This window comes from Polistes fuscatus, unplaced genomic scaffold (genome assembly GCF_010416935.1).
Source record: "Polistes fuscatus isolate 324 unplaced genomic scaffold, CU_Pfus_HIC Scaffold45, whole genome shotgun sequence".
NCBI classification, from domain to species: Eukaryota; Metazoa; Arthropoda; class Insecta; order Hymenoptera; family Vespidae; genus Polistes; species Polistes fuscatus.
In genome coordinates this window covers 81,030-106,277 of record NW_025113124.1, presented here as the reverse complement: position 1 = coordinate 106,277, position 25,248 = coordinate 81,030, and the positions used below count along the sequence as shown (strand labels likewise).

At 32.6% G+C, this 25,248-nt stretch overlaps 3 protein-coding genes and 1 long non-coding RNA gene across 4 annotated transcripts; 3 read left to right on the top strand and 1 right to left on the bottom strand.

Annotated features, from left to right (window-relative positions):
- The first annotated feature begins 1,804 nt into the window (after window positions 1–1,804).
- LOC122521657 lies at window positions 1,805–3,797 on the top strand. The gene is made up of 2 exons (XR_006304816.1): window positions 1,805–1,999; window positions 3,642–3,797. It is a non-coding gene; the product is annotated as an uncharacterized LOC122521657 (long non-coding RNA).
- Window positions 3,798–5,806: 2,009 nt separating this feature from the next.
- LOC122521644 lies at window positions 5,807–6,349 on the top strand. Its single transcript, XM_043642483.1, has one exon. It carries the CDS (start codon window positions 5,807–5,809, stop codon window positions 6,347–6,349), a length of 543 nt encoding a protein of 180 aa, XP_043498418.1.
- A 1,496-nt stretch (window positions 6,350–7,845) lies between these two features.
- Window positions 7,846–9,804, top strand: LOC122521643. The gene has a single exon (XM_043642482.1). The coding sequence runs from the start codon at window positions 7,846–7,848 to the stop codon at window positions 9,802–9,804; it is 1,959 nt and encodes a 652-aa protein (XP_043498417.1).
- A 5,715-nt stretch (window positions 9,805–15,519) lies between these two features.
- LOC122521642 (speckle-type POZ protein B-like) lies at window positions 15,520–16,434 on the bottom strand. The gene is made up of 4 exons (XM_043642480.1): window positions 16,341–16,434; window positions 15,846–16,280; window positions 15,725–15,785; window positions 15,520–15,676 (listed from the first exon to the last, which is right to left on the bottom strand). Exons 1-4 carry the CDS (start codon window positions 16,432–16,434, stop codon window positions 15,520–15,522), a joined length of 747 nt encoding a protein of 248 aa, XP_043498415.1.
- Between the last annotated feature and the right edge of the window lie 8,814 nt (window positions 16,435–25,248).

The window sequence follows — 25,248 nt, the reverse complement described above, 5'->3', positions numbered from 1 at the left end:
CTGCACGTGGTGCAGATAAACCAGGTGTTTGGGAAGAATACTGGTAACGATCGAAAAGTGCATCGTTAGTTTGAAAAACTTCGGTCTCGTGAATTTTACCTTCAAAACGAACCGCGTCGAAGATTCAAAACGTCCGTGAAAAACGATATTTAAAAACGAATTCGACTTTATTTACAAAAGAACTTCCTACTAGAATAAAAATTGATCATACAACAATATTGCGACACCTTTCTGAAATGGGCAAGGTGAAAAAAATGGATAAGTGGATACCGCACTAATTAACCGAGCGAAATAGGCTGGATCGTTTAAACGTATTCTCATAATTACTGAGCCAATTTTTTCAAATGAATGAAAATATGAAATTTTGCTGCACCTATCTTATTCATCGGATCTTTCGATAACTAACTTACATTTTTTAAATCTTTGCAACAATTTGTACGTGCTAAACAATCAAAAAATAAAGACAGTCTGGAAAAAACTATATGAAAGTTTATTGATTCTGAAGATAAGAATTTCTTTATGTCCGAAATCTGTGCATTATAATCTCGTTAAGGAAAGTGTAATGAAGCGAATGCAGCATATTTTGATTAAATAAACAGCTTTTGAAAAAAAGAAATATGCAGTTTTATATATTCACTTAAAAATCCGACATTTCATACGCACCAACCTAATACAATAATTTGATAGAATTGTAAATGCACATAATCTCCCGAATCACAAATTAATTATCGTCGAATCATATGTGTGTGTGTGTGTGTGTATGTACTACTTTTTTCGTTATATTTCTAAACTGAACTATCTCTTTCCACGTCGTTCTTCTAAACACTTTATCGACCGCTAACCTATTAATCGGAATTTCGATTGCCAGCGCTTTTTGACCGTTAGCCTATTAATCGGCTTCTCGATTGGCAACGTTTATCGATCGCTAGCCTATTAATCGGCTTTTAAATATTGACGGTTTTCGTACAGTTGGAAAATTAGCCGATACTGGGAGTAAATGTGCCTGCGACTAAGTCGGTACTTAGTGATTGGCAGCCTCAACTACGAGCGGTCAATAAAGTGTTAACGTAACTTTGCGTAATGCATACTGTCCCCCTCTATCATCTATTTTCATTTCTTATCGGAATCCTAACTTTGCGTTATCGCGGATAACAATTAATCATATGACAACACTGTTATTTGTTACGTTCGGCATATGCACCTGCTAAATATACATACTCTTTTGTGCACTTATACTCACTCTATTACAACACTAGAAAAAGAAAAAAGAACATTTTCTGTAGTTTTTGTTCTTGCACAAATATAAGTATATATATTATGAATTTCTCCCAAAACTGTGAGACAGTTTTGTATAGTATAATATTTTAATCAAAATTTTATGATACAGATATTCATAATTACAGGAGGAAAGAAACAATAAATAGCAGCCTTGATCGTTCTTTTTTTATCTATGACTCATTGTCTATATGCTTCTCTTCTTATCTGCATTTCTACATTTTTCTATTCTTCACTTATCATTTAACAAATCATTCGCACACATACGCTCATATCAATCCTTTCTCTCTCTCTCTCTCTCATACATTCACGTTCGTTCGTCTCATTTTCGTTGACATTTTTTTCACGCCACAGTAACATTCGTTGTATAAAAAAAAACCATCATCTGCAGATAATTATTCCACGTGAAATATGTCTAATTCAATGTGAGTAAAAATTATTATCAATTATTTTTCTATTATTATATAAAATTGTTAAAAACTGATTTTGGAATACTATATTATTTTGATAATTTATAGAAGGTATTCAACTTCACACAACAATTGCTTGACGGCGCCATCGTCATCGGCTGATGCAATCATCGATGCACCGAATACCGCCAGCAAATTACCTCGTATTCTTACGAGAAGATATCCCCTTGCTCAAAGTTATAAAATGTATCTAGAAGTGGGAATCTGCGTGTCTCACTATTCCTCAATTCATCTAATATTGGGTAATAATGAAGGTATTGAAATCATTTTCGATATGCATACATGGATAGATTTGATACGTAAAAGATATATAATTGATAAAATGAGAATTGACCAATCGGTCGATATTGGCAATATGATAACTGTCAAATGTGTCACATACAACAAAATTCAATTGTTAACATTTGTTAGTGATTCATCATTAATATACATGCCTAGAGAAACGATGCATCAAATGAGTAATTACGAATGCTGCGTCAATAGCACATATTTATATTTAACGGAAAATCTTGACATAGTTCAAGCAAAATATAATGAATTCGCTGAAATTTTAAAGCAATTTAGCCATGGTAAGCAATCGATATATATTAATTACAGTAAAATAATTATGGCATACAATAAATTCGATAAAAGTTCAATTATCGATTGCGAATTAGCAGTCATATGTAGCAAACAAATGATGTTAGAAAATTAGAAATATTTTAATATTATTTATTGCGGAGACGAGACATTTTCTTGCTAATGGTACCCGGTTACCAGGCTGCATTAACATTTTTTTTTTTTTCATCAGAACTGAAGTCGTTCATTTTCATTAAAAACCGCTTTAAATGCCTTGACGATCAATTAACAACTGCGTGATATCATGACAATGACCGTTAATTACGACATATGAAAAACGAGATATCTCGTCGTTCGTCCGTATTGTGTTAATCAACATTTTGCACGAATTTTTATAAAAATATAATTTATTGGAAATATATATACTATTTATAAAAATATTCGATTAATAAAGACATATTAAATAAGGAATAAATATTATACATTTATAAAACATCATTTTTAATATCCAATTGATGAAATATAATTTGAAGGAGTTAATATTAGAAGAATAGTATTTAGCATCGTAATGCCAGTTACAAAATACTAACGTTTCAACAAATGGACAACGTATTAATTTGTTGATGTTAATTTTAATGCTGAAAATTCTGATGTATTCATCAACTTTTTATGTAAAGATTTAATGCTTTCAATAAATAATGACAGAACAGTTTCTACAATCCGATATGGTACCTCAATTGATGCTATATTTATACGACATTTAGAAAACGTTTATTGTAGACAATTTGTATCATATTTTTGCTATTATAAGTCTCTTGTAACTCACATGCTTATTGAATCACAATCAGACCAACTAATGCATGTGAAGTAATTAATTTTCAACATTTATAAGATGTATATATTAATAATATAGTAATAAAAGTTTTTGAAGTTATTTTTAATTATGTGAATAATTAACCAGAGTTTTTATGCCATAAGAGTTTACGCTGACGAGCCAGTAAAGTATTATACTTTGTATAGGCTCTCAACCAAGTGTTTCATTTCTTATTTCTTGATTCTTATTTTAATTAAACCCTTCTTCTTCCTCATGTGCATAAATAAATAAATTAGATTATACTTATGAATTATACCTTTATCAATTGTATTTAATATCTTAATTTTATTATTTTATCGTCTTTTTTACAAATGTAGAATATATTCAGACGCGGGATAAAATGTTTGGAGTTATTTTTGAAGTTATTTTTGAATTTATTGAAGTTATATTTGTTTTTGTACGTCAAAGAAGTATATCTTTCTACGTGCGTACATAAGTACACACACTAGTTTTTTTGATTTCAGGCACTGTGAAGGTCGTTATCACTGCAGCAGTGGGAAGACTTTTTTGTGGAGCCTTGGAAGATTCGGAATAACTCGCTGAATTTTCAATATTTTGGTCCAAAAATTTTATCATGTATGTATTTATTGTAAATCCACAAATATATCCTTAAAACATTTCATGCATTAGTTTTCTCTACAAAAATTCCCAAAAATCATCTTTTTTCGTCACGCGGTCACACTAATGGTGCCCCTTAACACAGATTTTTTTGTAGTATATCCTTTCATATTGCTAAGGTCCTTTAACATACCTTTTTGTATATTTTCGATCAACTTGTTATAACATCAACTGATTACGATGGCTAGTAATATTTTCACAATTTTTCATCCGTACAAAAATTAACATTTATATATTATTAATTATTTCACAATACGTTAAGCTTGACAACTACTTTTTTTCTTCTTTTTCTTGTTTTTCTTCTTGGATGAACAAATGCAGTAGTCATTTTTAATATACTTGTGCATATAATAATAATAATTATTATATTTTCTGGTTGATCTTTGCTTTATATTAATATAATAATTATTTCTATTTTACTGCTATAATACACTTCGTTAATTTATTTTATATTTTCTTCTTTCTCTCTATTCGTGTGAAAATTATTATCTACTTTATTTGTTTTTTTTTTTACGTGTTTTCATTGATCTCTCATTTTTCTTAATTTTATGTGTGAATAATTTTTTTCTGTTTTTGTACGCATAATAAATATATAATAAAATAATAAACTTATACTATTATATGTGATAATTTATTATTGCACTATTGTTATATGTGATCATAATTATGAAAGTGGTCTAAGTCATATGTTTCTTGTTTCGAGATATTTAAAGGATTACATTTAAACATTAAATGATTTCTATATTGTACGATCGGAATCGATTAAAACCAAAAATCGATTATAACTAAAAAACGAGATTTATTGTGCGCGCACTAATCGATAGAGAGTTACTAGTAACTAGCGTCCATAACCCCCACCACTCGACCTTCGAGTGAGTTCACCCTGCAGGGCCCATTAAAAAAGACAGTTCCTTCGCTGAACGCATACGAGAATACTTGGTGACAACGAGCGAGAGGAGTATTAGAAGGACAGAGAATTCATCTGTTAAGACGAACACTTCTTACAGTGCGACGGTGGTGGATCGCAGAGGCAATAATTAAGGTGATATTTATATAATCACGATAACCGAGACGTAGAGACGACAATCAACGGTGAGAGATATAATTTCTATTTCTTTCAACGAGATTACCCATCCGGGTTAATCGTGACGAGGAGCAGATCACGGACATAGTCCGTGATCCATCGTCGTCCATTATATTTGATACCAACCAGGGTTTTTTGCCGCAAGGCTTTTTCCCTAACGAGCCAATAAAGCATTGCACTTATTGGCTCAACCAAGTGTTTTATTTTATTTTAATTCACCTTTTCACCCTTCTCATAATTAGCTTAATCCAATCGCTGGAGGACTCCGTGTTGGAGGATTTTTGGCAAATACATTTTGGTGCCTCCTGTGAGGTGTGAATTTCTGATTCCTGGTTTGAGTGAAGCTGCGTATTCGAAATCGCCACTGAGAAAATCTTGTTCCTGAACATATACGCTGCCACGTCGAGCTAGTCATCACAAAGGATTCGGATAGGAGATAAGTAGATTGCATCATTTGTGCGTACACTTATGCGTATCCACTTTAAACATTATTAAATATTCTATATGAAATTGCGTCTTCGAACCCCGTAGAAGTTCGTAATTTTTAATATAAATTTCATTATTTTCTCTCATCTTTCTTACTAAATTGTTATATTAAAATCGGAAACGACTAGTCGATTCCATTTCAAAATTTAACCAAAGTAACGTATATTAGTAGAATTTGAAAACCGCTTTGTTCTCGGACAAAGGGCGATAACAGTTTCGCAATACATTTCTTCAAACATAAGACTAGGCAACAAAGAAATCGTGACGTCAGTAGGACCGATAGATAAGGGACCACCCTTTACCAATTCACAGCTCAGGACCGTAACCGCGTGATCGGAAACCCGACGCATTATAATAAAAATTTATATTATAAATCTTCACATTCAACATAATTTATATTAATCCGTCTTCGAAAAATAAGATAATTAACGTCGATACAAAATGGAATCGGTAAAACGTCTCAGACGGGAACGAAAGATTTTGAATGGTCGATTAACTTATTTAGAAAACTTAGTCTGGGAAGGGAATTCAGAGACGGACGAACTAGTAGCTCGCTATGAACGTCTTACTAAACAAATAGACGAATACGAACGATCGCATCGAGAGTGTATAGACTTCGGCCCTGAAGAGGACGAGGAATTTAACGATTTAGAGGATCTTTTTAACCGATATCATTCAATCGGATCTAAAATTAAAAAAAAGAGAACATACGCGGCTAACATCGCGAACGATAGCAGCATAATTTCAAACCAGACTAGTACGACCGAACGGCAAATTAAATTAAAACGTATCGAGATACCTAGATTCGATGGAAAGCTAGAAGAATGGTTGGAATTTAAGAGAGATTTTTTAGCTCTGATAGACGCGCGGACCGACATATCCGATTTAGAAAAACACGCGTATCTTCCAGATGCATTGCATGGCTGTGCACTCGAAGTGATTAAACTATATTCCGTGAACGGGTCGAATTACAAACTCGCGTGAGAAACATTACTAGAAAAATATGATAGAAAACGCGTACTTCTGGCAAGACTTTTCGACGCGATTCTAGATTTAACACGTTCCGCGGACAATTCGGCAAGAGGGATTCGGAAACTCATAAGAGATACGGAGGCATATCTCAATATGATTGATTCATTTAACGAGCCTCATGCCCTACAAGTGCGCATCATCGAGCGCCTTTTACCTCCTAGCGCTCGGGAAGAATGGGATCGACAACTCAATTCGGTCGATTATCCTACCCGTAAGGAACTTTACAAATTTTTAAAAGAGATAGACCACCGATACAGTGCATCACAGAAGATAACTACGGATATTAAAGACGAGCCCCGCGAAAAACGTAAACGAACCGAGCCTTTTTGCAAAAGAAATTCTCACGCAATATTTCGTTGTAGTCGATACGGACGCATGACACCGCTCGAGCGATGGACGGTAGTAAAATCTTGGAAATTATGTCCTAATTGTTTAAGAAGATATGTAGAAAACTGTCAAGGTCCACGTTGTCAGATTTGCCGCAGACCGCATCATACATCATTACATCGGACTAATACGAATAACCACGCGGAAAAATATGAAAGCCCGTCTCCAAAACAGGAAGCTATCGCGACCACGTCTCAAACCGATTCTAAACCATTATGACTTACGCCAATTTTTCACGCTAACCCGCGAAGTACACCGCCTTAATTACTCATGAGCGCGATGCGTCGCGTGAGAAGGGGGGACGGAACTTATAAGCAGTGCCGCGCACTATTGGACACCTGCGCAGCGTCGCACTTTATAACCGAAGAAGTCGCGAAAGAATTACGTTTACCGTTTAGAACGTATTCAATTCCCATCAATGCCATTAATGACACGCGAACTCGATCGACGGGTATTATCGAGATAACTATTCAATCCCTAGATAATCGATTAAAACGGAACCTTTCGTTGCTCATCGTACCCAAGATAGCCGACCAAGTTCCAAGCGAAGTCTTTCCTCGCGAACTTATTAAGATTCCAATCGATCGAAAATTAGCAGATCCTCAGTTTCACTTACCGCGACCAGTGGATATTTTGATAGGTTCCGGAGCCACGTTATCCCTCATGTCAGTTGGGCAATTTCGTTTGTCGCGCGCCCGCGGCGATCTAATACTTCAAAAGACGCAGTTAGGTTGGGTAGTCGTCGGCGGAATCGACTCGGAAGAACCGAGGGAAAAACCGCGCTGTTCGCGACAGCAGAGTTGAGGGACCAATTAGAAAGGTTTTGGTTAATCGAAGACGCGATCGTGACGCGAACGGAAGGGACAAGGGAGGTAGAATGCGAAACCCATTACATTCAAAATACAAAACGCGACGAAACGGGACGATATATAGCGCGTTTACCTTTCCGCGAAGAAGGACACGACTACAGCGATCTATATCATATAGCTTTACGCCGCTTCCATAACCTTTGGAAGAAGTTGAACGCGAACCCCGAACTTCGGAAAGAGTACGAGCGTACCATGCAGGAATATTTAACATTAGGACACATGTCGCTTGTCGAGCACGACCCGACGAGCGGCTGTTATCTCCCCCACCACGCCGTTATTAAATCAACCAGTACGACGACAAAGATTCGAGTCGTATTCGACGCTTCTGCAAAGAATAGTAAGGGCATTTCCCTTAATAATACATTGTTAGTCGGGCCTACGATACAGGACACATTGGTAGAACATCTACTAAGATTTCGTACATATCGATACGTGTTAACCGCGGATATAGAGAAAATGTATCGACAGATATGGATACATCCGGACGATCGGCAATATCAACGTATATTTTGGATACATAAGGATCGAATTCGTACGTTCGAGCTTAAAACGGTTACATTCGGTATAGCGTCAGCACCCTTTCTCGCCATTCGGACCATAAAGCAACTAGCGAAAGATGAAGGCGTCAATTACCCCCTCGGAGCCGAGATTCTAAACCGAGATTTGTACGTCGACGATCTCATCACGGGAACCGATGATGTCGAGACACTCGGGAGAATACGAGACCAGACCATCGAGATATTAAAACGAGGCGGTTTCAATATGCGGCAATGGGCTTCCAATTATCGGCCGATTCTCGATAAATTAGATACAAAAAACGTTAACATCGAATTCTTCTCCGGAGAAACATCGATCCTAAAAACACTCGGAATTTCATGGAATGCACATTATGATCACTTGATTTATTCAGTTGCACCGATAGACCTGCGTGAAAATATTACGAAACGTCGGATTCTGTCGAAAATCGCGAAAATCTATGATCAACGTGGATTATTAGGACCCATTATATTGACAGCCAAAATCTCGATACAAGATTGCTGGAAAACCAAGGTCGATTGGGACGAATCGGTACCTAGTGCATTGCATTCCTCGTGGACAAGGTTCGTGGAACAATTAAAATTAATTGACAATTTGACGATTGAAAGACGTTTGATCATTCATAATCACAATGAAATACAAATTCACGGATTTTGCTATGCGAGTCAGGCAGGTTACGGTGGTAGTTTATACGTAAGATCGCGAGATCAAGTCGGTAACGTACATGTACGATTGTTCTGCGCGATGAGCCGCGTGGCTCCACTCAAGGACACGACCATACCGCGACTAGAACTGCGTGGAGCATTAACGCTTGCTCGACTGTATAGAGAGATACGGACATCTTGCGGAATAAGACCTGACAAGGTAATATTTTGGTCCGATTCCATGATTGTATTAGATTGGTTAAAAAAGGATCCCAACACGTTAAAACAATTCACGGCGAATCGCGTACGCGAAATCCAAGAAATTTGTGTAGGGATCACGTGGCGGCACGTACGAACGGAAAACAATCCCGCGGACGCACTATCCCGCGGACAACTTCCATGCGAATTCATAAAAAACGATTTGTTGTTTCACGGCCCTTTTTGGCTTCGCCGACCGGAATTTGAATGGCCAATTCAGACCGAAACAGAGACAGCCGAACTACCCGAACTTAAAAGAATTCCAGTATTGATGACGCGGATCGAAACGGAGAGCGTATTTCGGCGATTCTCTAATTACACGCGATTATTAAGAATCACAGCTCGATGTAGAAGATGGATCAAAACCAATTCATATCGGGGAGAAATTTCGATCGCGGAAATAATAGATACGGAACGACACGTACTCAGACTCATACAAGACGAACAATTTCGCGCCGAAAAAGAGAGATTGACTGAATCGGGGGGAGCAAAAAGTGCAAGACTCGCCGCGCTAAACCCAATTATCGATGAAACAGGCTTGATTCGAGTAGGAGGCCGATTAAGGAATACGAACTTACCTTTCCAGGAGAAATGTCCAATATTATTACCATCGCATCACCACGTGACCGATCTCCTCATTCGGAAATTCCATGAACAAAATTTTCACGCCGGCATAAAAACTATTCTCTACGTTATACGACAACGATTTTGACTTTTGGACGGCAAGAATCAAGTGCGAAAAATCGTACGTCAATGCGTACGTTGCATTCGATTCTGTGCGTCTGGCATACAATACAAAATGGGCGATCTACCGAGATCTCGAGTCCAAGAAACCATCGCGTTTTCCCACACTGGAGTGGATTTCTTTGGTCCACTCTACGCGAAAGAAAAGAAACACCGTAACAAGGGTCGCGTCAAAGTATACGGGTGCATATTCGTCTGCATGTGCATAAAGGCCGTGCATATCAAGTTAGTTAGCGACTCGACAACAGACGCGTTTTTCGCCGCCTTTCGACGTTTTACGGGGCGAAGAGCGATTCCATGGCACGTATACTCGGGTAATGATACTAATTTTGTCAGGCAAACAACCAATTAAGGGAATTATATGCGTTAATCGAATCGGACGAGTTCAGAATAAGTAATACGTTCATAGCTATCTACTAGTTCGTCCGTCTCTGAATTCCCTTCCCAGACTAAGTTTTCTAAATAAGTTAATCGACCATTCAAAATCTTTCGTTCCCGTCTGAGACGTTTTACCGATTCCATTTTGTATCGACGTTAATTATCTTATTTTTCGAAGACGGATTAATATAAATTATGTTGAATGTGAAGATTTATAATATAAATTTTTATTATAATGCGTCGGGTTTCCGATCACGCGGTTACGGTCCTGAGCTGTGAATTGGTAGAGGGTGGTCCCTTATCTATCGGTCCTACTGACGTCACGATTTCTTTGTTGCCTAGTCTTATGTTTGAAGAAATGTATTGCGAAACTGTTATCGCCCTTTGTCCGAGAACAAAGCGGTTTTCAAATTCTACTAATATACGTTACTTTGGTTAAATTTTGAAATGGAATCGACTAGTCGTTTCCGATTTTAATATAACAATTTAGTAAGAAAGATGAGAGAAAATAATGAAATTTATATTAAAAATTACGAACTTCTACGGGGTTCGAAGACGCAATTTCATATAGAATATTTAATAATGTTTAAAGTGGATACGCATAAGTGTACGCACAAATGATGCAATCTACTTATCTCCTATCCGAATCCTTTGTGATGACTAGCTCGACGTGGCAGCGTATATGTTCAGGAACAAGATTTTCTCAGTGGCGATTTCGAATACGCAGCTTCACTCAAACCAGGAATCAGAAATTCACACCTCACAGGAGGCACCAAAATGTATTTGCCAAAAATCCTCCAACACGGAGTCCTCCAGCGATTGGATTAAGCTAATTATGAGAAGGGTGAAAAGGTGAATTAAAATAAAATAAAACACTTGGTTGAGCCAATAAGTGCAATGCTTTATTGGCTCGTTAGGGAAAAAGCCTTGCGGCAAAAAACCCTGGTTGGTATCAAATATAATGGACGACGATGGATCACGGACTATGTCCGTGATCTGCTCCTCGTCACGATTAACCCGGATGGGTAATCTCGTTGAAAGAAATAGAAATTATATCTCTCACCGTTGATTGTCGTCTCTACGTCTCGGTTATCGTGATTATATAAATATCACCTTAATTATTGCCTCTGCGATCCACCACCGTCGATATAATATCTGTAAGAAGTGTTCGTCTTAACAGATGAATTCTCTGTCCTTCTAATACTCCTCTCGCTCGTTGTCACCAAGTATTCTCGTATGCGTTCAGCGAAGGAATAGACTGTCTGTCTTTTTTAATGGGCCCTGCAGGGTGAACTCACTCGAAGGTCGAGTGGTGGGGGTTATGGACGCTAGTTACTAGTAACTCTCTATCGATTAGTGCGCGCACAATAAATCTCGTTTTTTAGTTATAATCGATTTTTGGTTTTAATCGATTCCGATCGTACAATATAGAAATCATTTAATGTTTAAATGTAATCCTTTAAATATCTCGAAACAAGAAACATATGACTTAGACCACTTTCATAATTATGAGCACATATAACAATAGTGCAATAATAAATTATCACATATAATAGTATAAGTTTATTATTTTATTATATATTTTATTATGCGTACAAAAACAGAAAAAAATTATTCACACATAAAATTAAGAAAAATGAGAGATCAATGAAAACACGTAAAAAAAAGAAAAACAAATAAAGTAGATAATAATTTTCACACGAATAGAGAGAAAGAAGAAAATATAAAATAAATTAACGAAGTGTGTATTATAGCAATAAAATAGAAATAATTATTATATTAATATAAAGCCAAGATCAACCAGAAAATATAATAATAATTATTATTAAATGCACAAGTATATTAAAAATGACTACTGCATTTGTTCATCCAAGAAGAAAAACAAGAAAAAGAAGAAAAAAAGTAGTTGTCAAGCTTAACGTATTGTGAAATAATTAATAATATATAAATGTTAATTTTTGTACGGATGAAAAATTGTGAAAATATTACTAGCCATCGTAATCAGTTGATGTTATAACAAGTTGATCGAAAATATACAAAAAGGTATGTTAAAGGACCTTAGCATTATGAAAGGATATACTACAAAAAAATCTGTGTTAAGGGGCACCATTAGTGTGACCGCGTGACGAAAAAAGATGATTTTTGGGAATTTTTGTAGAGAAAACTAATGCATGAAATGTTTTAAGGATATATTTGTGGATTTACAATAAATACATACATGATAAAATTTTTGGACCAAAATATTGAAAATTCAACGAGTTATTCCGAATCTTCCAAGGCTCCACAAAAAAGTCTTCCCACTGCTGCAGTGATAACGAACTTCACAGTGCCTGAAATTAAAAAAACTAGTGTGTGTACTTATGTACGTACGTAGAAAGATACACTTCTTTGACGTACAAAAACAAATATAACTTCAATAAATTCAAAAATAACTTCAAAAATAACTCCAAACATTTTATCCCGCGTCTGAATATATTCTACATTTGTAAAAAAGACGATAAAATAATAAAATTAAGATATTAAATACAATTGATAAAGGTATAATTCATAAGTATAATCTAAATTATTTATTTATGCACATGAGGAAGAAGAAGGGTTTAATTAAAATAAGAAATAAGAAATAAGAAATAAAACACTTGGTTGAGAGCCTATACAAAGTATAATACTTTACTGGCTTGTCAGCGTAAACTCTTATGGCATAAAAACTCTGGTTAATTATTCACATAATTAAAAATAACTTCAAAAACTTTTATTACTATATTATTAATATATATACATCTTATAAATGTTGAAAATTAATTACTTCACATGCATTAGTTGGTCTGATTGTGATTCAATAAGCATGTGAGTTACAAGAGACTTATAATAGCAAAAATATGATACAAATTGTCTACAATAAACGTTTTCTAAATGTCGTATAAATATAGCATCAATTGAGGTACTATATCGGATTGTAGAAACTGTTCTGTCATTATTTATTGAAAGCATTAAATCTTTACATAAAAAGTTGATGAGTACATCAGAATTTTCAGCATTAAAATTAACATCAACAAATTAATACGTTGTCCATTTATTGAAACGTTAGTATTTTGTAACTGGCATTACGATGCTAAATACTATTCTTCTAATATTAACTCCTTCAAATTATATTTCATCAATTGGATATTAAAAATGATGTTTTATAAATGTATAATATTTATTCCTTATTTAATATGTCCTTATTAATCGAATATTTTTATAAATAGTATATATATTTCCAATAAATTATATTTTTATAAAAATTCGTGCAAAATGTTGATTAACACAATACGGACGAACGACGAGATATCTCGTTTTTCATATGTCGTAATTAACGGTCATTGTCATGATATCACGCAGTTGTTAATTGATCGTCAAGGCATTTAAAGCGGTTTTTAATGAAAATGAACGACTTCAGTTCTGATGAAAAAAAAATGTTAATGCAGCCTGGTAACCGGGTACCATTAGCAAGAAAATGTCTCGTCTCCGCAATAAATAATATTAAAATATTTCTAATTTTCTAACATCATTTGTTTGCTACATATGACTGCTAATTCGCAATCGATAATTGAACTTTTATCGAATTTATTGTATGCCATAATTATTTTACTGTAATTAATATATATCGATTGCTTACCATGGCTAAATTGCTTTAAAATTTCAGCAAATTCATTATATTTTGCTTGAACTATGTCAAGATTTTCCGTTAAATATAAATACGTGCTATTGACGCAGCATTCGTAATTACTCATTTGATGCATCGTTTCTCTAGGCATGTATATTAATGATGAATCACTAACAAATGTTAACAATTGAATTTTGTTGTATGTGACACATTTGACAGTTATCATATTGCCAATATCGACCGATTGGTCAATTCTCATTTTATCAATTATATATCTTTTACGTATCAAATCTATCCATGTATGCATATCGAAAATGATTTCAATACCTTCATTATTACCCAATATTAGATGAATTGAGGAATAGTGAGACACGCAGATTCCCACTTCTAGATACATTTTATAACTTTGAGCAAGGGGATATCTTCTCGTAAGAATACGAGGTAATTTGCTGGCGGTATTCGGTTCATCGATGATTGCATCAGCCGATGACGATGGCGCCGTCAAGCAATTGTTGTGTGAAGTTGAATACTTTCTATAAATTATCAAAATAATATAGTATTTCAAAATCAGTTTTTAACAATTTTATATAATAATAGAAAAATAATTGATAATAATTTTTACTCACATTGAATTAGACATATTTCACGTGGAATAATTATCTGCAGATGATGTTTTTTTTTTATACAACGAATGTTACTGTGGCGTGAAAAAAATGTCAACGAAAATGAGACGAACGAACGTGAATGTATGAGAGAGAGAGAGAGAGAGAGAGAGAGAGAGAGAGAGAAAGGATTGATATGAGCGTATGTGTGCGAATGATTTGTTAAATGATAAGTGAAGAATAGAAAAATGTAGAAATGCAGATAAGAAGAGAAGCAGATAGACAATGAGTCATAGATAAAAAAAGAACGATCAAGGCTGTTATTTATTGTTTCTTTCCTCCTGTAATTATAAATATCTGTATCATAATATTTTGATTAAAATATTATACTATACAAAACTGTCTCACAGTTTTGGGAGAAATTCATAATATATATACTTATATTTGTGCAAGAACAAAAACTACAGAAAATGTTCTTTTTTCTTTTTGTAGTGTTTTTATAGTGTGAGTATGAGTGAACAAGAGAGTATGTATGTTGAGCAGGTACAAATACCGAACGTAACAAATAACAAAGTTGTCATATGATTAATTGTTATTCGCGATGACGCAAAGTTGGGATTCCAACGAAAGAGAAGGGGTTAAGGAAAGAATACCGATTAGAAATGACGATAGAGGATAGAGGGGGGATGATTAGATTGGAGAGGGACAGTATGCATTACGCTATGTTACGCTAACACTTTATTGTACGTTCGTAGTTGAAGCTCACTACAATCAGATTTGAGTTGCAAACATCTCTTCCACTCAGATGATCTTATCTTATTATTATTAACTTATAAGTTTAATAATAATTACATAATTTTGTTTTCAGTTTTGTTTCATTTATACATTCTATTAAACTGTAATTAATGGCCTTTAGGAAGCTTAGGTTCTAGGGTCAATAAAATATAATTAAATAAATAAATAAATAATAGTTTGTTATTTTTTATAGCAAACTTCAATGCGATTACATTAGATACGAAATCAAACATATTAAAGAGTAATAAATGATAAACTGATCGTATTATGGGAAACCATTTTCCATGATGTATGAAAGGAGTTCTCCTGTCAATTTTTGATTCTCTTTTATTAGTTCTTGAAATGGTAAGGAGTCAAAAATTTCCTTACGATGATTTCTTATATAGAGCATACTTTTTTGTTTTATTTCCGGAATGTTAAATCTATTAGCGAGTATGAAAAGTTTAATAACATTGTTCAGGTTAATATACCTTATTGCTATATTGATTAATTCCGTATTCAAATATTTCATTTGATACATATCCGTTGCTACTATTAAATTTATAAGAAAATCTTCTCCAAGTTTTTTAAAATTAATTTTGCCAGTGTTACCAAGATAAAGATATCTCAATATGATCTGAAATACTGCTGGATCCATTTCCTTGATATAAATGATATTTTCCTTACTTTCTCGCATATCATTTCGTAACACTGCTGCGAATACAGGATTTCTAACAAGTAACGCTTTATGGGCAGAAAATTCTTCTCCCTCGACATTTATTATCACGTCCGTAAATTCTTCGTCCTCGTAAATGTTTTGCAGATTAGAGCGCATTGTTAAATTTTCGTCACTTATAATTTCGTCATTTTTTATTCTATACGAGACAGTTACTTTACAAATATAAATCATACATTCACTTGTAAAGTACAAGGGTAATGTTGGATTTTCTTCATTAATTGTTACACTTACATTGTAATTGTGCTCTACATTAAACCATAAAATTTCTTCAAACCGTGGTTTCTTATCACAGAAATTGTTGAAATCGTCTTGAATGTGTAAAGAAAAAGTTATATAATATGTATTTTTCTTTTTTAATTTTACACAACACTGTAAATCAGTGCCTTGTAATACAAATTCAGGAGATTTATATTGTTCAACATCAACAGAAATTTTAACTTGAAATTCAAATATTGTCTTCATATTTTCTATATCTTCAATATCATAATCAAATAATAAACGATTTTTTCTTCTATCAGTGGACATTTTTTACGCGTAAAAGCACTATTACTTCGATATTTATTTTACTTAAGAGATGTGATCACTTCTATATTATATTTTCCGTACTCGAAACTGCACTAACTTTTGCGAATAAACTGTCGTCAAACGAATATCAATGGGATATGGATATAGTCCAACGTTCTTTAGATATACGTGGTGCGTGGAGAAGAGGGGCTATCGATAGCGGAAGAAGTTTTCGATAATGTAAAAAGTAGAAGCAAGAGAGAATATACATCTAATCGAAGTTTGTTTAAACAACGAACAAACTATCCCGGACCGTTCATTTGACCTTTTTAGCTAATTCATATTCACACACAACATAAAGGACATAATTATCGTGTAATTTCTTACGATGAAAATGACGTTGTAGGTTGCTAATACCACGGTTGGTTTTATTTACATACTCTGCGACGTAATTGACACATGAATATTCTTCGGTGATAAACTAGATATCTATATTAGATTTAACACGGGTGTGTGTACTTATGCACGCACGTAAGAAGTTATACTTATTTGGCATAACAAAACAAATAACCTCAATAACCTCAAAAATAACTCCGAAAATTGTATCCCGCGTGTGAATTCAACGTTTCATTTCAACGTTTGTAGAAAAGACGATAAAATAATAAAATTAAAATATTAAATACAATTGATAAAGGTTTAATTAATAAGTATAATTTAATCTATTTATCATTGTATCGTGCGCAAATTTCTCCAACATGAAGTCATCTAGCGATTGTGATAAGATATGACGAGGAAGAAAAAGAGTTTATTTAAAAAACGAAATAAAACACTTGATTGAGCCAATGCTTTGTGTATAACAAAGTATAATACTTTACTGGCTCGTCAGGGAAAACTCTTATGGCATAAAACCCTTGGTTGATTATTCACATAATAAAAAATAACTTCAAAAACTATTATTAATATATTATTATTACATAAACAATTTATAAATGTTGAAAATGAATTACTTCACATGCATTAGTTGGTCTAATTGTGATTCAATAAGCATGTGAGTTACAAGAGACTTATGATAGCTAATATATGATACAAATTGTCTACTATAAACGTTTTCTAAATGTCGCATAAATACAGCATCAATTGTAGTACCATGTCGGATTGTAGGAACTGTTTGGTCGTTATATATTGAAAGATTTAAATCTTCACGTAAACAGTTGATGAGAACATCAGAATTTTCTGAGTTAAAATTGATATCCAAATCTCCGCTAAAAATTATCGGTAACCTATTCTCACCTTTATCTATATACTATGCCCCTCTAATTGTTATCTATGGAAATATTGTCCGTTTTAAGGAATGAATAATATCTTCAATTTTTTGTATGTTTTTAATTATTACGTACGGAGGTGATTGATATTAAATAATTGAATATCTTCAAAAACATTGATTGTTTGTGAATATTAGTAATAAAAGTAATTTTTATGATCTTTTTTAAAGTATTTTTGTATCATTGAGGTTTACTGAGCTATGTATTATTAGGTTTACATTATTTATAAATAATTTTTACTTTATTATTAAATATATAAATAAATATAAATAATAATCAATCAGATAATAAATAATTATATATAATAAGTATAAAAAATTTATTTTGATTATTTTTGATATAATTATTGTTTTTATGTACGGATATATATAAAAATGAAATTCTTATGAGTGTGCTTTTTGCAGGTAAATTTTTAAGAAATGATTCTGCCTCACGTAAAATAACTTAAAAAAAATTGTAATTAAGAAAATGCGTATCTAGATATAAGAATTTTGAACACGTGCTTTTTTTAACTATTTAAAAATTGTATTTTTAAAATAAGTATTTTGTCTTTGAAATTTGTTTGCTATCTGCATAATTCACACTAATGATTTTATACTTTTTATATTGACATATAATACTGAGTGTTTATATTATAATTTTTTAAATTTAATTATTTATTATTTTGTTTTGTTATACGTCAAAAAAGTGTAACTTCTTACGTGCATACATAAATACACACACTCGCGTTTTTTACGAAGTATTGACGTGACATACTGGAAACATTTATCTTCTTTCGACTACAATATGAGATAAGTGGACATAGCTCTCTTCCGCTTGGTAATGAAAACAACGGATAAGCGAAAACAAAATTATGTACCAAAGTGAATAAGAAATAGTGAATAAATCCTATATTTGTCATATATTTTCATATAGTAATGAATTTTGTTAAAACAACTATTGCATACGTATGGCTTATTAAAACAATCATTACGAACAAGTGTCACCCTTTTTGTGATATTTCATGCGGTTTTCCTATTATAATTTACACATAACTAATTACCACACCGCATGTACCGTTATTGGTGCACGACTCAAAAATTGCTGTAAACATCATTACGTCACATAGGGCAGTAGTATTACCATCAATTACTTTTAGATGAAAACATATCAAATTAAAAAATTCAGCTTAGCGTACTGTGGGGTTGGGGAATATTTGAGAAGTGTAAATATAAGTATTTCATGTTTGTGTGGGTCTTCATCTGCCATATGTGTAATGGTATGGGTGTGAATGGTTGAAAGGAATGAAGGAATGCATCGGTTGAGGATGTGAAAAGAGACCGTTGCGTTAGACAAGAGTATTTTTTTAGGTTGTAAGGTTACACCGTCTGGACTTGTTGCCTTTGTGTGGCCACGTCGAAATCTCTCGAACGTTCTTGAGTTGAAAGTGTAGGGAGAGGCCTTTATTCGTGATCGGGAATCATCGGGAAGTTTCCAGAAAGAATGCCGGAAAATGACGAGAGATGATGGAGGGGATGTCGGGTATAAATAGGTGACGGAAAGGACTGGGGTGGGCGGTCCGTAATAGTTTTGTTGAAACGACTAGTGTGTGGTGTGATAGAAAAGACGGAAGACGTCGGGGGACGGCGAAGGGACAAAAGACGACGATAGGCGACGAAGAGTCGGGTTCGGGTATTCTTCGCTAATTAAAACGGTTGTCTTCGGACGTAAAGAGTTACACCTAATATATCGTGGCATTAGACTATTGGTTTAGATTGTAGATAATTACTATTCTATCTCTTATTATTTTCAAACATTATACCTGTTTAATCACTAATAAATATATACTATTACTATATATATATATATATATAAATATAATTTTTACATATAAAATAATATAATGTAATTGTATTACTTACAGTCAAATGCAATTAAAAATGAACACTTTCTATGTACGATATCCATAGTGATCAAAATGAAAAAGTAATTCACACTGGAGAAATTTTTAATGCTCGCTGTATGTTATATACGTTATATCAATACACATGACCTTTAAGTCTCATAATTACTATCGTGAAATAAATGTATAAAAAAAGGAACAAGTTTTGAAGAAATATACATATATATATAATTTAATCGCGATATTAATCGCTCTCATTACTTATAAACATGATAAATACAACATATTGATTTTTATCCGTTAGTAATTATTTGTTTTACTTACACATAGTTCCTCATCCGTTATTTATTGTTCATATATAACAGAATTGCTGCTTACAGATCTGTATTTAACATGAAAATCGTTGTTTTTTGAATTTTAGATAGAAGCTTGGTTTTCTGAAGACAAAATTATCGATTCTTGCAACGAGCGTTAATCAAAAATCAATTAATAAAGTATCATTCATGTATGTTAATAATAACGTAAGTTAGAATACAAATTGTTCTTCAATCTCCAATAAACGTTAAATTCCAAGCATAATTTCCATTGACGACAAAATAATTCCAATTAACATCAATTTGTTGGAGCAGAAAATTATTATATAATATACATTTGAGAATAATTATTTTATTTAAACTATAATAATTCGACGTTTTTTTCCATTAATAATTAAACAATTGATTAGTCTTTTAATTTTTCGTATATTAGCTCCGTCTTACAAAACCTACATCATTCAGCTTATAATCATAGTAACGAATTGTATTTCCGCTTTCTACATAACATTTTCACGCGTCACTTACTTTCTTAGTTGTTTCATCAAAAACGCAATAATCTGTGGTAAAGAGAAAATCTTCTAGTTCAACAAATAAATTCCTTTGGACCGTCAACACGGTTTGTAATATATGGAATATAATACCATGGATAGAATTGAACCAGGATTACCGTTTACGATAAAAGTTATACCCCGTACTAAATATATATTAAAATTACTATAACCTTTCGAACTAAATTTTAATCAACTGTAGGATTCGTAAAAAAATTAAACCGCAAGACTGGCTAGACAGCGACTAGAACCACGGATCTTTCGCTTTCTTTGTTGCAAAATTCAACACGAACAGTAATAACCTACATACTTGGGAAAAATCGTATTGGTTGGGATTTCCATTGACCTGATTTCTTAATTTTTATACAAAAGTTTCAATTTCGTGATAATTTTCACGACAACTCAATTGTACGATGATTCCAATCAAAACAGAAGATTCGCAAGATACCAGTTGACCATTTAATTTACAATCAGCATCATTTGATGCTGAAGTCAATGATTTGCACCGTATTTCTATTATATTAATGTAGAATTATTAAAGAAATAATAAAAATATTAAAGAAAACAATTCGTATAGATATTGATATATATTTTCTATCTTCATTACGTTTAATTTTACAATTTTTTGAATACAAAATAGAATATTTAACCAGTTTCCTTCCCAATCACAAAAAACATCACCGGAACCGTTTATTTGGTATCCGTGATTACAGGTATAAATTAAATGGGACAAAGCTGGTAATTTTGTACCCTCCTGCACGTCGCAATTGCTTTGTTGTGATTGGCATTACAAATTACATAATTGTCGATAGCAATTTGCTAACTTGGGAGACACCGTACAAACATTTGTTTCTATTGCCACGATTGAAAGAGGTATGAATGTTAAGAAGACTATGAAATAAAACTAATTGTTCAACTATTCGATCATTCGTCAATTAAATTTTCTACAAGAATCATACAAAGTCAAAAATAAAAACATTTTTTAAATAACAAGATTCTTTTACTATCAGGTAGTTGATTAACGCTTGAATTACATGTTTACGAATACTATTTATAATTGATATTACCAATATTCTTGTTTTCTTAGTTCAAAATAAATAATATTATTCTTTAAGTTCAACGGTATTCTGTAATCTTACACAAAACTGGTTTCTGATTTCTTGGAACGAGATGCGTCGTATATTCGTTTATTGAATAATTTATTATTCCATAACATATATTATATTCGTTTTTCCTACTAAAAATACTTTTAATTTTAATGCTAAGTTTTCGGGTTATTTAATCTATGGGAAGGAATTTGTATTTCGCGCCGAATTGGTTTGGTAGATGCGGCGCTAGTGGAGTGGCGAGGGCGTGCAAGGGCTCGAGAAGTAAAGGTTGGTGTATCGTACCATGAGCTATGTGCATGGGTAGGAAATCTGACCACTTCCATTCAGGACAGTTACCTATATAAAACGTTTGTGCATAGACACAGTTACGCCATATTGACTTTGTTCTAAGTTTTTCGAATACCGTGAGGCTATTCTTGTGCGATTTACACACAATTCCTGATTTCCTACTATTCAGGTATCATAAACATTATATACAAAATCATTCCTGCTATAAAACTATTACATATTTAGCCTATTCACGGCTAATTAGTGCTATTAATAACTATTCCGATTGGTCATATTCCAAAGTTATCTACAATCGCAACAAATTATGACCAGACTGATATATAATCAATGTTAAACGTTCATGTGAAGTGTTATTTTAATATTTGGATATAAAGATTCGTTTTTTATTTATGAGTTTCCACGTGCTATATTTTTTCACTTATACAACAATTTACCAAATGTCTACGAACAAATTGTAAAGATGTATAGAGTTAAAAAAAAAAACACACACACACACATTGAACGCCATTGTATTAATATTGATTTTTAAATTAATTTGTACAGAATAACACCGGCCAACATGATTTTCCTTGTCAAAGATATAATTAATTTTTTCCACTAATTTTGTAGTGCTGATTACGAAATCAGACCTAATTTTATCGTATCACATCAGATTTTTAGTAAAATTAATATATTCGTTATTTTTGATTTTTCAGTAAAAATAAAATATATTAGCTGGAACAGCGACACGCCCATTCGAAACGCGTTACATGGAAATAAGCCGTTATAGTTACTTTGTTTACAAACTATTTACTGAAATCAGTGTGTTTATCTTTGATGACCGATGAAATATTTGATGCAACACTGAATACTACTGAATTAGAAGCTTGGCTGGCGTTCAAAGATGTTGTCAACAATTTTTTAGGAAATCACAAACATCCTGATTATAAAAATATTGTAGCAAACTTATTAAATAAATATAAAAAATTAGGGTGTAATATGAGTATAAATCTCCATTTTTCATATTCACATGTGGATTTTTTCCCTAATAATCTTGGTGATTATAGTGAAGAACATGGAGAAAGGTTTCACCAAGCCATAAAAACTATGGAAAAAAGGTACCATGGTCGATGGAATGTGAATATGATAACTGCTGGTCAATAAAACGTGATATTATTGATGATTCTATTAAAAAAATTACACCCACACGTAATTTTATCAATAAACGTAAAAGATGTCACTCAAAATAGCCCTGTAGCAATTATTGTACTTGATATTTTCTCTTTGTAAGTTTTCAAATATATGTATTTATAATATAATTGATTTTTTCTTAAAATTTTAAAATAAACGTTTTTTCCTTTTTGCAAAGAAATCTGATGTGATAGAGTAATTATATAGGTATTTCTGTGTTCAAAATACTATAAATTAGTGATATTTTTCACTCAAATCAAAATAACGTTCAAAAAGTTTTCATTTGTCGGCAGGTGTAATTGTTGATCTGATTTTGCATAGAATATTATCTATGTCTTATTAGAAATTAAACAAATGCAGAAAAAAATAAACAATGGAAAGTAAAATATATCAATGTTTAAAACATGATAACATATTGTAAAAATAATCTCATAATAACGCGAAGTCGGCGTTCAATGTCTTAACATTTCCTGATCGAAATTTACAATAAAATACCAAGAGATTTATGTACATACTTAATCGCCATAGAACTATAAAATGTAATCATTATGAAACCATGCGCAAGCTATGCACACATGTATTTTAATTATATTCTTATATTACTTGCTTCTTCTTATTTTGTTAACGATAAATATTATTGTAATATGTAGTTTTGTAATAGGTGTTAATAAAACATATTGTTCAAGGTCAAATTCAAGTTAAGCATTAGTGTATTTCCCTAGCAATCAGATGGTCAGGATTCGATCCTACATATATGTTTTCCCCAATTTAAACAATTTTTAATTTTCCTAAATAAATAAAAAATTTACAAGTATTATCAATTAAAACATAAACAATTCTTCAAGAGAAAAATAAATGGAAGAACAATATAAAAAGAAATGCGCTATCTTTATTGAATTATTAGATTATTATATAATTACTGATACAATAAATGAAAGGATATACTAAAAGTGACAAATGTAATGTTAAATGAAAAAATGGCTTGACATCAAAAAATTTATTCTGAATTATTTATTTGTCTTCTTAATGCTAATTAAAGTGAACACATAAACACCATGGGATTATACTATCCTATAATAGCATACGATATAGAAAATTAATAGCTATTGATTCTTAAGGCTTCAAAGTATCTGAACACATAGATACTAGACAAAAAATATCTCAGAATACTATAACGAGAATTAAATAATACGAGCCATTTGACCACATTTGATCCCTTTACGCTCAATGCTTTATTCGCTGAGGCCTACCAACAACTCTAAACGACTTGCTGCTTATTTCGTGTATTTCTTAAAGCTAATTTAAAATGATTTCACGATGTACAAATTTACCTATAAAATTATTATTATTGAATATTTCGTGTATCTTTATATTTATTAGACGTCCACACCTCACGTAATAGTAGACACAGTATACATACCGTTTGCCTAGCTGTTATTGTTAAACTTTTCGTAGATCGTCTCAGCGTGCGGTTTAGTCGACTTTTATAATCATTTCCTAAACTAAAAAGTATAAGTAGCTTGACAACATTTTGCTTAAACCTTTGAACGCTGCGTTGTCCGACGTTAAACGTGCGTCGTTGACTGCCCACTCTTTACAAAAAAGCACACTTTGAGCTGCGTATTTTTTGCGAAAGAGCGCAAGTTAAGCAAACTGAATTTTCATTACAAAATGAAAATAAAATGGTTTTGTCAGATCCCACATATGCGTAACTAGCCTAAATTGAATGTTTATGTGAGAACGAATATATGCGTCAAAGCGCTTAAAAGGTCAATCGATAATTTCATTTAACTCGCTGTAATTCGATAAGTAGTTTCGTTTGTAAAAATATTTATTTATAAGTAATAAATTTGTTTGATATTAAATTATAAGCGATGTTGTTTCAGTGTCTCCTGAACCGACGTAGGTAATTAGGTTCTTTATCTCCTTCATTTCTTGTTTACTAATTATTGCTATTACTGCTATTTGATAAACGAATATATTGTGTTCGTAATCCAAACACATTGTCACTAATTATAGCAGTAAAATCTGGAATCATTATGTAACGAATGTAAACTTGTTAAATGCTTGAAATAAATGAAATATGATCGATGTTATTTATTATATAATGTAATCATAATGTAATCATGACATTTAGTG